This window comes from Mus caroli, chromosome 16, assembly GCF_900094665.2.
Source record: "Mus caroli chromosome 16, CAROLI_EIJ_v1.1, whole genome shotgun sequence".
Classification (NCBI taxonomy): domain Eukaryota; kingdom Metazoa; phylum Chordata; class Mammalia; order Rodentia; family Muridae; genus Mus; species Mus caroli.
In genome coordinates, this window is record NC_034585.1 from 310,025 (window position 1) to 322,536 (window position 12,512).

A 12,512-nucleotide genomic window follows, 5' to 3' on the forward strand; every position below is an offset into this window, starting at 1 on the left:
GTGATATTATGTCCCCATTTGGTTCAGCTGTGTCTTCACAGTAATGCTAATGTCTCCTCTAGTTGCTGGAGGCTGGCACTAGATACAGACACAGGTGTGTCCAACACATATCCCAGGATAGCTATGAATGCAGCCACAACACAGTTATAGACCAAGTTGTGTCACTGTGTTACAAGGTTAGATGCTCATGATAGAGGTCTGACCAGACTCAAGATTGTCTGGCCATGAGTCATCCCTCCATGCCACCGAATTCTCTAATGCAGAAGCACAGGACACTGGCTGTCTTCTGTGGTATCAGTGGCCCTGAACTTAGAGCCTCCGTCACCGGGGATTGGGTTCACAGTCTTACCTGTGGGAAGCCTTTCCCTCTAGATAATGGTGCTCAGCGGGGCCAGGTTTCATGTGGATGGCTGGGTCTCAACTTTGTTGTTTTGGAGGAAAGTTTGTTCCCTATCATTCCAGAGATTGCGAATATTCCCTCCCCTTATCACAGTGCGAGAGTGTGTGTGTGTGTGTGTGTGTAAGTGTGCACAATTTTGACAATCAGTTCTTTTCCAAACCTTTGTGTGGATTGCAGGAATTGAACTTTGTCAGGTTGGTGTGACAAGTCTATCCTGTCTCCTGCTGCTAATTTCATATCTTGTGTATTTAATACAGGTAAAATGCTTAACGCATGGCAAGGGTTCTTAGAATGGTTTATGGAACGGAGTGTCTCCATGAGATGTGCAAGCTTTTGAAAATACATACAGACACAGCCCAAATGAAGGAGTGCTAAGGCTAGCAGACTGCATGACCACTCTCCAAGCCACACCTTGCTCGCCAGCTCACAGCTTCCCAGGCTTTCTCAGTGACACAACTTAGCGAAGGTTGGTAGTAAGTCACAGGAAATCACCACAGATGGATGTCTATTAGCTGGGCGAACCCAATCAGGATTTATGGCCTTACAATTTATAGAAGACATTTGAAAAAGTTAGCACGCATACATTATTATTACTGCTTCATTTTGTTTGCTTTTTTTGAGACAGGGTTTCCCTGTGTAGCCCCGGACATCCTGAAACTCACTCTGTAGATCAGTCTGGTCTTAAACTTATAGAGATCCACTTTCCTTTGCCTTCTAAGCGCTGGGATTAAAGGAGTGCACCACTACTGCCTGTCTGGGTTTTTGTTGTTTTTTACTTTTTTGTGTGTCAAGACAGGGTCTTACTATGTAGCTCTGTATGTCATGAAACTATATAGCCTAAGCTGGTTTGAGACTCAGAGGAATTCCTACCTCTGTCTTCTGAATGTTGAGATTAAAAGTGTGCACCACCATGCATATTTTAAATTTTGTATGCATTTACTATGTGCATGGGTGTGCCAAAGCATGCGTGTCAAAGGACAACTTACAGGCGTGGCTCTCTCCACCACTTGAAGCCTAAGGACTAAGTTCAGGTCGTCAGGGCAACAGCAAGTACCCTTAACCACTGACCCATCTCACTGACCCACACGTAAAATCTAAAGAAAAACTTCATTTTTTAACCATAATTATTCCTGGGATATGTTCACTTGCAAGAGACTTTGAAACTGCCATCCTTGCCTTGGTCTACATCAAATTTCACAGTAATGTTTTCTCAGAAGCTGCCACAGCAGAGGCCACACAGATAGATACAGAATACTATAGAAAGAGATGATGCAGTCATGTTGTGTCTGACATGCAGACATGCTCACTTCACCACTCGCTGAGTTACTTTGTGCTCCTTCTCTGTGTGAGAGCAGTGAAGCACCAGCTGTGGCCTGCCCCACCGTGGCCTGCCCTACCATGACCTGCCCCACTGGGATCACTTGTTTTGGTCACAGTGCTTAAGAGGATTTTCTTCCATATCCTTTGACTTGGCTCACACTTTAATAATCTATTGCTATTCGTTACTTCCCCATTCGGTATCTGTGACAAGAGTAATTTAAAGAGAACATTGTAAATCATCAGAGCTGACCTTTAAAAAGCTCACCTGATCCGTAAAAGTGGCCAGTGTTCCTTATGGTCACTGGCTGTCAGCACATACTTCCTTGTTGATCTGACTGAAAACTCCAGAAGCACTCAGCTGCTTCTACCTTCCTGGTGTCTGTTCTTGTAATTCCTGAGTGTGCTCCTGGTCCTACTGTTGATGTCCGGCATGGCGGAGACAGCATTTAGATGTAAGAGCATCACATCCCTGTTTCTCTAGTGGGGTTTCCACTTCCCCCCTTTTGTCCTAGTGCAGTTCAGGGCTAAAGACATCCCTCCTGGCCTATAGGCCTATACATAGGTAAGAATGACTTGCTCTGCACACTGAGCTTGGAGGCCACTGACTGCACAGCAGAAGCTGACACAGAAGGAAAGGAAAACAGGAAAGAAAGGGGAGGCTGTGTAACATCCAGAGGCTTTCCTTCTAAGAGGAGTAAACTCTATTTAGACTTGCCTGTGTCCTGTGTCCACTGACCTTCCAACCACAGAGCATGACAAGAATCCAAATGAATGTAACCTAGCTGGTGTCTCCCAGGGAGCCCAGGTGAGGGGCCACTATGTGCAATTGGGGCTCAGGACCCAGCTGCTGCTGAAGGAAGCCCTAAGCCCTAACCTTTCTGTTGGCTGGAAGGAAGTAGGAGTACCTAGGAGCTCCCAGGAGCAGGGAGTTAATGGCAGGCTTGCCAGTACCTGTAGCTACCAGATGCTGAGAAACAGAGGAGTGGGGCCCTCTGCCAAAGTCATTCGTGTCAGATCTTACTGATGCTTCTGTGTCTAGCTGCTTGGTGTCAACCACCTTTCTCTGCACATTGGTCTGCTCCCATTCCTACCACAATCTCTCAAATGTGTGACCAAGGTAGAAAAATATGAGTTGTGCTCAGCCACCAGGTGCCCCAGCTACCTTGCTGGGTGGGTGAGAACTGGGCGGGCACTGACACACTCCCGTCTATCATAGCCTCAGCCGAAGCATGGGCACGCAGAGCTCTGAAAAGACTTGCACCTAACAACTAGCCTGTAAACTCAGCACAGAATTCCAGAACGTGCAATGTGGAGGCAGGAGGATCAGAATATGAAGATGGGGTTTCTGGCAGCTGGAGAGGCAGGTGGGTGATTGGATCTCTGACTTGTGCATGTGAGAGACACAGGAGATGTGCTCCAGTGCCACTGTGACACTGGCTTCCCCAAGGTGTCTTTACCTTTCGTATGCTATGTTAATTCTTTCTAGTCCTGCACAACAGGTGCCTTGGCCAGCGGGCAGGTACTTTGCTGACCTTGGCCTCTTTCCGACTCCTGACCCTAGGCCGTCCTGCTTCTGGATATATCCAACTTCTTGTAGCTGCCTGTTCTAACGTGCTACTTCCAATTCTCTCTGGGCATACAATCTCTTCCTTCATCAGGAAGGTTCAGTCTCTATAACATGTTTGTGTTGTCCTTGGAGAGCCAAAATCCCGTCAGCATAGAGCTTCTGATGGAGGGATAAATGGTAGGGATAAAGATGTCCACACCCTAATACTTGGCAAAGGAGAACTTTGTGGGAACTGGAAAGATGGCTCAGTTAGTAAAGTGGTCACTAGAAGTGTAAGGGCCGGAGTCAGACCTGCAGCTCTCGTGTAAGACTAGTATGACAGCATGAGCTTGTAAACCCAGCACTAGAAGGCAGACACAGGGAGATTCGGGGTCTTGCTGGCCAGTCCATCTGGCCAATTTGCTGAGCTCTAGATTTAGTGAGAAACCCTGTCTCAAAAACTAAGGTAGAGAGTGATAGAGGAAGATACCTGTATCAACCTCTGGCCTCCATGTGCAGTTTAAGGGAGAGGACCAAGGATAGGACTAGGGTGAGATGGGACATTATCCTGTCCACATCCAAGAGGAATATCATGCAGTTCCATCATCAGAGAAAAGGGAGAGCTGACCCAAGAGTCTTCCCCTAGAGTGGGGTGCATATGGCCCTTGCACATACCTGGGTTTTGAACCTCGGACTACAGAGCTTTCATGGAATTGTGGTAGCTTGTTAAAGAGCCGTAGGGGATAAACACAAATGAACTATCAAGGATTGAAAAAAATGGCAAGACCCACCCCTGAGTTACTCTGTCTTGTGACATAGATACTTGGGGAATCCCTTGAGCTCCTTGTTTCCTCAGGAAGAATTTCTATCACCCAGCATTTCCCACCTGGAACCTCTAGCATCTCACTGACTTTGGAGGTGAGGGGTTCCTTAGTCACAGAGCAGAGCAGCTGCCTTGAGAATCCATGGTGAACATGTCAGTGTCTGGAATTTGCTTTTGGCTACAAGGTGACATTAACCCCCTAGACCAGACTTAAGTAGATGAGCCAATGCAGCCAGCCCTGCCTCCAATTCCTACGACCCACCCCTGGTAGTGAGGGCAGGATGGGCAAAGGACACAAGGTTTTATAACCATGCACAAACACGTTATCAGACTGTTTTTACAGTAAGAGGCACCTTGTCTGTTGATGTCAGCACGTGCTATCAGCCTGCCCAGGGCCCAATGGGATGGCCACACAGGCAGCTCTATTGTTCTGTGCTCTTGGGTGAAGGGTACACATGTGCCCTGGGGAGGTCAATACTGCCTGAACCTTTAAAACTGGCAGAGCAAGGCAGGTTGGCATTGCCTGGACAGAGACCCTGAGAGCTAGCAGGTCTGTAATTCTACACTGCTTTTTGGTTTTTTCCTTTATACATTTTATAAAAAGAATCTTCCTTTAAAAGCAAAAGGAGAAATATCAGAATTCTCATCATCTCTGTAGACATCTCTGTGAGTGTCAGGTGTTGAGTGAACTCACCTTGTTCATCCAGTTCCAGAGCAGACTCGGGGGCTCATCATACCAACAGAGCAGGTCTGTTCTGACTGCTGCAGCCATCTCAGATTGGCTTTCAGGTGAGTACAGGGGAAGGACTGAGGGCCTCCCACGGGTTCAGCACAAGCTAGGCTTTAGTCTTTGATGGGGATGGGAGCTTCACTGCTTCTTTGTCCTGACCATCCAATCTCACAGGATGCGGTACACAGGGTTAATGGGAACACTGCTCACCCTGGCCAACCTGCTGCAGCTGGCTGGGACTCTGAGAATTGCAGCCTTCAACATCCGGACTTTTGGGGAGACTAAGATGTCCAATGCTACCCTCTCTGTATACTTTGTGAAAGTAAGTCCACTGTGGCCGGAGCCTGAGAGCAGGTGTGCTATCAGGGAATCTAGAGACCACAGTGAACCTGAGGCCTTACCATAGCTGGGTGGATGTCAGGGTTGTCAGCCCAGATCACGGTCCACACCGTCCATGGCAGGCAGGAGAGCTATGTGGAAGGAAGAGCAGCAGCTGCAGCTCTGGCTGAGGTTCCTGGGAGGGACAAAGTCCGAGGTCTTGAGCTGCTGATCCAGCCCTGCCTACCCAGCCTGTTACCCCCAGATCCTGAGTCGCTATGACATCGCTGTTATCCAAGAGGTCAGAGACACCCACCTGGTTGCTGTTGGAAAGCTACTGGATGAACTCAATCGGTGGGTGACAGTGCTGGAGTCCTAGAGTGTAATGACAACCATTTATAGTCTCACACCCTCTGTGCTCTATTGTTGGAGCCTTGCTATCAGATGCCAGGAGGCTCCCTCTATGGTGAAAAAGTACCTTTGGTTTCCTTTATCCAGGGACAAACCTGACACCTACCGCTATGTAGTCAGTGAGCCGCTGGGCCGCAAAAGCTACAAGGAACAGTACCTTTTTGTGTACAGGTAAAGCCCTATGCTGCCAAAGCCCGAGAATAAACTCAGGGATGTGCAGGCCTCAAAGCTATGCCAAAGAGGATTAGAGTGGCTTGGAGGGCCAGGTGACCCTCTTTTACTTGGGAGGTCCTTACAGAGTAGGGGTAGCAATGTATATTACAGGACTCCAGGATAAGGTTCTGGCTGGGTGGGTATCTATCTACTCAGGTAGCTCTCACAGCCCCAGAGTCACCTCTTGCCTTGTCTTTCTCTAGGCCTGACCAGGTGTCTGTTCTGGACAGCTATCAATATGATGATGGCTGTGAACCCTGTGGAAACGACACCTTCAACAGAGAGCCAGCCATTGTCAAGTTCTTTTCCCCATACACTGGTGAGTGCTGCTGGGCTTCACTGTCAGCCCTGCCTAGGCCAAGATGGAGTCACAGCTTACAACTCCCATGCAGACCTCTAGAAGCCTGTGGCAGGCAGGGCTGCCCCACACTCCCTCAGGGAACTCCCAGTGCTCTGAATTTACATTCAATTACAAGGATGATATCTAGCCTGTGGGAGACTGTCCCATATCTTCACCTCTGCTCGAAGCTAAAGCCACCCTGCATGAGGGCCCCAGTCTAACCTCAGACCAGACCCAATCCAGGCTGGTCTCTGGACACCATGTCCATAGCATGTCTGCTTTTCCTCAGAGGTCCAAGTATTTGCGATCGTGCCCTTGCATGCAGCCCCAACAGAAGCTGTGAGTGAGATCAACGCCCTCTACGATGTTTACCTAGATGTCTTGCAAAAGTGGGGCCTGGAGGTGAGACCATCCTAGGGACAATGGGTTCTATTGGCCCTGTTTGTCCCTGGACCAACAGGCATGTCTGCTGGTAGGACATCATGTTCATGGGAGACTTCAATGCTGGCTGCAGCTACGTCACTTCCTCCCAGTGGTCCTCCATTCGCCTTCGGACAAGCCCCATCTTCCAGTGGCTGATCCCTGACAGTGCGGACACCACAGTCACATCAACACACTGTGCTTATGACAGGTAAGCAGCCCCAAAGCCAAACCAAGCCTTCACTCGCCTTCTCCTACTCAAGAGGCAGGAGCTCTCCTTCTTACAGACTCCTAGTTTTCTTGTCAGAGTGGCTACCAGCAGGTGGGGTTCCATCTGGGCAGCCTACATGTTAGTTCCTGCTAGTGCAGGGCCTTCTCTTGGTACTCCTGGGTGTAGCACATTTGGAGCCTGGGGCCAGCAAACCTTGACCAAGGACTCTATGTGGGAAAGAGGATGAGGGACCTTCTCCTTTGATATCCTACAGGATTGTGGTTGCTGGAGCTCTGCTCCAGGCTGCTGTTGTTCCCAACTCGGCTGTTCCTTTTGATTTCCAAGCAGAATATGGACTTTCCCAGCAGCTGGTATGTGTCCTCTCCCTTGTGTGGTTTAGGTTAGCCCGGAGCCAAGCAGGAGCTACTGTTTCCATACTAGATGTGGGTGGAGGCAGTTCAGGCCAGGAGCAGGCTTTCTACCTACTCACCCTCTGTGGTACAGAGGACCTCACTCTGACCCCACGTCCGTCCTCTGCACCTCCCTGCCTCTGTAGGCTGAAGCCATCAGTGACCATTACCCAGTGGAGGTGACACTCAGAAAAATCTGATGTCATTGAGCAGTTCAGCCACACCGCTTCTAGTTAGGAAGAACCCATTTCAACTCTATATGGTACTACAGCATCCACCATCTCAGAACAGAGAAAATGTCTGCCACGGGGACTAAGAAATACTGTTTAATTGAAGTAAATAAAGCTGAGCTCAAGCAGTTGGTGGCACTGTTTGTGTATTAAGTCCTGCCTCCCCAGGCACGTCCATTATCAGCTGAGAAGACCTGGGTTGACACTAAGTCTTGGCTGTCAGTGTTTCTCCAGGACCTTGACCAAAAGGTCGTTCAGGCGGCCGACCATGGCCCGGGGGTCATCAACGAGTCCTGCTGCTATCATGGCATTCTCATAGATCTGAAACACAGGGATGGCATAGTAAAATCAGGATCGGGGGCTCGTGTCCAGTCTGACCTACACCTGACCCTCAGGAAGAGAGCAGCTTTATACCCCAAGGCAGAAAAGGATGCCAAACCCAGTCAGTCCTCACCTGATCCACGAGCAGCTGGGCCAGCTCCGGCTCGCTCTCCCTCAGCTGGCAGAGCTTCTTTATCAGTGTGTGCCTGCACCAGGGAGCCAACAGGGAGATCAGCTCAGGCTGCGTGTTACCAACCTGGGCTTCTGCTGTTACATGAGGATCATTAGAACATAAAAAAAAAAAAACAACCCTGCAATGTAGCTGTTGAGCATGAAAAATACCCTGATTCTGTAAGTCACCCAGAAACTCAACAATCACTGTAAGAGTCAATATCACAAAGTACAGATGGGGTGCTGAGTAGCAAAATCAATGTACACTAATAGAGGTGAACTGTTCATAAATTAAGTCCTATGTTTTTATGAAATCTAAATGTATAGAAAAATAAGCACAAAAAACCATTGAGAGGGCACTCTCAGGGGAGGCAGAGATGCTGGCACCCAGGAACGTTCCTATAGATCTAAGTACTCAACTTAAATGTCTACGAATGGCAGCATCTCATGAGCAAGAAGATGGGTTAGCATACATAATAAGGATATGTACCAGCTGGGCGTGGTGGCTCACGCCTTTGATCCCAGCACTCGGGAGGCAGAGGCAGGCGGATTTCTGAGTTCGAGGCCAGCCTGGTCTACAAAGTGAGTTCCAGGACAGCCTATGCTATATAGAGAAACCCTGTCTCGAAAAACAAAACAAAAAAAACAAAAACAAAAAAGGATGTGTACCAACTGGCAAGCCAAAAATCAATTCATTTTTGTCTAAGAAATTAATTCCAACCCAATTCTAGAACTGATGATTATAAGTTATGAAACAGATGTTTGCCTTTACACACAGTATACGGACCTAAAAGATGGAAAGGACAAACCTGAGTTTACAAAAGTTTCCTTTCATAGGGAAACCCTCCAGTGTAACCCTACAGGAAACATACAAATCTATAGAGTAAATTTCCATTTAGGAGCTGGAGACATGGCTTAGCGGTTAAGAGCACTGACTGCTCTTCCAGAGATCTTGAGTTCAATTCCCAGCAACCACATGTGGCTCACAGCCATCTAAAATGGGATCCAATGCCCTCTTCTGGTGTGACTGAAGACAGTGACAGTGTACTCACATATACAAAAAATAAATCTTAAAAAAATTTTTTTTCACTTATGAGAATAGCAGAAAGTAAGATATTTGACAAGTGAGGACAGGGATACGGAATTTAGAAACCTTTACACAGAACACAGGAAGGACTGAGACCACAAGCAAGCTCCATTCTGCACAACAAGAGCACCCTAAGATGCACCCTCACAGTAGAGCCTACGAAGCTGGAGAAAGGATATTCTTAAACGCTCTACCAACTGCTGTGTACGCTGGGCCACAGTACGGTAAACTTGAGAGCCTGCCTGGCACACTGGCCTGTGCAAGGAGGAACCGCATGCTGCTTAGTACACATTACCTGAAAACTTTCCCCAGCCATTGCCTTTTTGAATTCTGAACCATGTGAACATACTACCAAATCTAAAAACAAGATTGAAACCAGAGTCCTTTGGCACTTTGGTTACTCATAAAATCAGTTTTGTGCCAGAACTAGTGAGCTGACATATTAAGTCACCTACTCTGGAGTCACAGCATCATGCTGGCCAGTACAGCAGTGGGAGCCCAGCTCACTGCTGCTAGGCACAAGCTGCTTGAGACTTCTCAACCCAGATCATAATGTCTATGATCTGGTTCAGAAAACAGGAAAAGTACCTTTATACACAGTTTCTAATAAAAACTTATGCTTATAGTAAAGTGAAAAAAATGATGTGCTATACCAAAATCTCAAATACACATAATTCAAAGAGGAACTCAGGCTGGAAAGACTTTAGTAGCTAACAGCACATATAAAACTTAGAGAAGATGCAGGCTCAGCTCCCAAGTCCAGTAACAGGCAGCTTGTAACAACATAACTCCAGCAGTATCCAACAGTCTGGCATCTGTGAACACCTGCATCCATGTGCACATACACATATATTAAAATAATACAATATATCTTCAGAAATGAAAATAAATCAAGCGAAGTACTATGGCGGTGAGTGATGAAGCTATAGATATTAGTTTCTAACATTTTTAGCAAATTCTATAACTTCATTAAAAACAACTATTGCTAAGGTGGTGGAGCACGTCTTTAATTCCAGCACTCAGGATTGTACTCACTCTTTGAGTTCGAGGATAGCCTGGTCTACAAAGAGAGTTCCAGAGGACAGCCAGGGTTACACATAGAAACCCTGTCTCAAAAAAACTGAAACCAAAAAAACTGAAACCAAAAAAACCCCCCAAAACTATTGCTATATCCAAAACCAATTTAGTCCTTACCCTCATTATACATTTCAACAGTTAAAGAAACAAAATTTAAAACATCCAATAAAGATATCAAATAACTAAAAATGGTGACTCAGGCCTGTAATGGCCGCACTCGGCATGGGAAGCAGAACTTTGAGTTTCAGGATCAGTCCAGGCTACAACTAGAAACACTGTTTCAGAGCAACAAAGCCAAAAAGCTCCAAACCCCACAAGTATGTCAGCAGCTACAGGTTTTGTCAGGCTTAACTTAAATATTTATATAGAAGTAAAGTCCCAGGAGTAGTCAGGACTCACAGAGGAAAAGTATATGTGCCTCAGTCTCACCCGTGGCCAAGGAGACTCAAGGAAGACGAGGTCATTCCAGCAGACAGAATGGACAAAACATGGAAGAAACAGGATTAGAGAGGCCAAGCTCCCTGGGCATTCTTACAGAATGAGATGAAATCAGACCAGACTAAAACAAAATTAACTCAAATCCTAAAAGATCCTTTTAGAAAGAAAAGATTCCACAGAAACTGTAAAGCAGCTAAGATTTCTAAATTTGATTATAATAAAATTAAGATCTTCCTTTCATCAAAAGATACCTTAAAACAACAGACATTTGAAGCTGACTATATATATTTACAAATGGCTAAGCATGGTGGTACACACCTTTAATTCCAGCACTTGAGAGGCAGAGGCAAGTAGATCTCTGTGAACTAGAGGCCAGCCTACAGAGCAAGCTCCAGGCCAGTCAAGACTACAGTCTCAAATAAACAAATTACAAATGAACACGAAAAGCAAGGTGCTCACCACATCATGGCCTGGACTTCTGTGGGGACAGGCCGAGGCAGCTCACACTGCCTGGACACTGAGGACTGCACATTCTAGAGAAGCCTTCATGTGTTCACAGCAACCCTGTTTCTAAAAGCTCCAAGTTGCAAGCCATGCAAATCTATCAAACAAGTAACCTGTCCTAAGGCGATCCACTCTGTGAACGCTGGCTGAAAACTGTACTCCACTACTTGTACCAGGATCCACTCCTGAAGTTAAACATGGCTTTCAGGACAGAGATGGCAAAACCACTAGCAGGCCAAGTGCAAGAACGTCAGGTCTGTGCTTGAACTCAACAAATAGAAATGGAAAACAAACCAAGTTCTATTTAAACTTCCGATGAGTACCTTTTAACTTCTGTTAATTCCAAGGGCCTTGTAGAACATCCTGACACGGACGGCATAGAAACTTTACAAACACGCTTAGATGTTCTCCAGACAGAAGATCCTATGCTCACAACTGCAGGAGCCCCTGACAGGTCTGTGCTGGAGCCCAGGCCTACCTGGGGTTGATCTCCAGTGTGGGCTGTAGCAGCTGAGCACGTTCCTCCTGGGTCTTGGCCAGCTGCTGCATGCGCAAGAAATGCCGAGCAGCCCCCATCTCCAGCACGGTCACCATGGCAGGGTGGGTGTCTAGGCGGAAAGTCACCTGCAAGCAAGGGCCAGGATGAGGAAGAACCCAGTAGCAAGGGGCCGGGGGGGGGGGGGGTTAAGAGGGTCTGAAGCATGGTGAAGTTAACTAGGCCACCAGGTAGAAGGCAGATTGGCTCTGTATCTACTGCTCCAGTTAATCTGTCTCCAGTCAATGAGGACAAAGATCACAGCAAGATGTCCAAGGGTACACACTTAGATGGCTCAGATCCTTCTCCTCAGAGCTGAAGAGACCATCCGGTATGGAAAGGAGGGGCCTGAGCTGCTCCTGTGAGAGGTTTTGCAGAGAAGCACCTGCCCTGAGGCAGGGCCTAGAGCAGCACTGAGATGAACACAGACTGTGGGCTTGGGACAAAGCTTTGATGGTGACTTGCTAGTGCCCGTGGCCTTGGGAATGTGGCCAGAGTTCTCACCCTGACTTCAGGGCCTTCCGAAGGGGCCACACTAGGCCAGCAACTCACAGCTACAGCCAGGCTCTGGAAGGACATCACATCGCATGGTAACTGGAGGGAGGCCTTACCTTCACATTGGTGACACGGGACCCCAGTGCATTTCTCATCCATGCCATTAGATCTTCTGTTTCCTTCTCCGAGAGGCGCTCATCAGCTGTCCAAGAGGAGTGAATGAACCCAGGGCCACTAACACTGCTCCTAACACTGCTCCTCCCACTTAGCTTATCCCCAGGCTATCTCTGTCATACTACCTCACCAGGAGCTAGGGACAGAGGCTCTCAGAAATACTTTTCATCTTCATAGAAAACACTGAAAACACCTGTGGTTGCCCCTGGCCTCGATACATTTTTTAGGACTTTAAAAATAATAGGGCTGGTGAGATGGCTCAGTGGGTAAGAGCACCCGACTGCTCTTCCGAAGGTCCAGAGTTCAAATCCCAGCAACCACATGGTGGCTGACAACCA

The 12,512-nt window shown here is 47.5% G+C and overlaps 2 protein-coding genes across 5 annotated transcripts in view; one reads left to right on the forward strand and one right to left on the reverse strand.

The window, feature by feature from the left end:
• Nucleotides 1–4,434: 4,434 nt before the first annotated feature.
• Nucleotides 4,435–7,500, forward strand: Dnase1 (deoxyribonuclease 1). Of its 3 annotated transcripts, none has more exons than XM_021184713.2 (10): nucleotides 4,435–4,639; nucleotides 4,748–4,878; nucleotides 4,994–5,141; nucleotides 5,403–5,491; nucleotides 5,636–5,719; nucleotides 5,965–6,080; nucleotides 6,391–6,503; nucleotides 6,578–6,732; nucleotides 7,007–7,103; nucleotides 7,289–7,500. In XM_021184713.2, exons 3-10 carry the CDS (start codon nucleotides 4,995–4,997, stop codon nucleotides 7,340–7,342), a joined length of 855 nt encoding a protein of 284 aa, XP_021040372.1. In that variant the 5' UTR covers nucleotides 4,435–4,639; nucleotides 4,748–4,878; nucleotide 4,994; the 3' UTR covers nucleotides 7,343–7,500. The 3 variants fall into 3 exon arrangements, with proteins under 3 accessions (XP_021040372.1, XP_029326253.1, XP_021040371.1); XM_029470393.1 differs by having other exon boundaries at nucleotides 4,797–4,878; nucleotides 7,289–7,452; XM_021184712.2 differs by having other exon boundaries at nucleotides 4,435–4,878.
• The window catches only part of Trap1 (TNF receptor associated protein 1), a 36,121-nt gene continuing 31,061 nt past the window's right edge, over nucleotides 7,453–12,512 (reverse strand). Inside the window, exons 15-18 of one of the 2 annotated variants that reach the window (XM_021184711.2) lie at nucleotides 12,117–12,202; nucleotides 11,449–11,594; nucleotides 7,827–7,899; nucleotides 7,453–7,693 (exon numbers count right to left, since the gene is read on the reverse strand). In XM_021184711.2, coding sequence (XP_021040370.1) covers nucleotides 7,592–7,693; nucleotides 7,827–7,899; nucleotides 11,449–11,594; nucleotides 12,117–12,202 — 407 coding nt within the window. In that variant the 3' untranslated portion in view covers nucleotides 7,453–7,591. Of the gene's footprint in view, nucleotides 7,694–7,826; nucleotides 7,900–11,293; nucleotides 11,595–12,116; nucleotides 12,203–12,512 lie in introns of both variants that reach the window. The other variant, XR_003835125.1, reaches the window with a different exon arrangement.

Coding starts and splice junctions, on each gene's coding strand:
- Dnase1 (XM_021184712.2), top strand. CDS start 4,995: ATGCGGTACACAGGGTTAATGGGAACACTGCTCACCCTGGCCAACCTG. Junction 5,720..5,964: donor CAGTACCTTTTTGTGTACAG/GTAAAGCCCTAT, acceptor GTCTTTCTCTAG/GCCTGACCAGGTGTCTGTTC. Junction 6,733..7,006: donor ACACACTGTGCTTATGACAG/GTAAGCAGCCCC, acceptor GATATCCTACAG/GATTGTGGTTGCTGGAGCTC.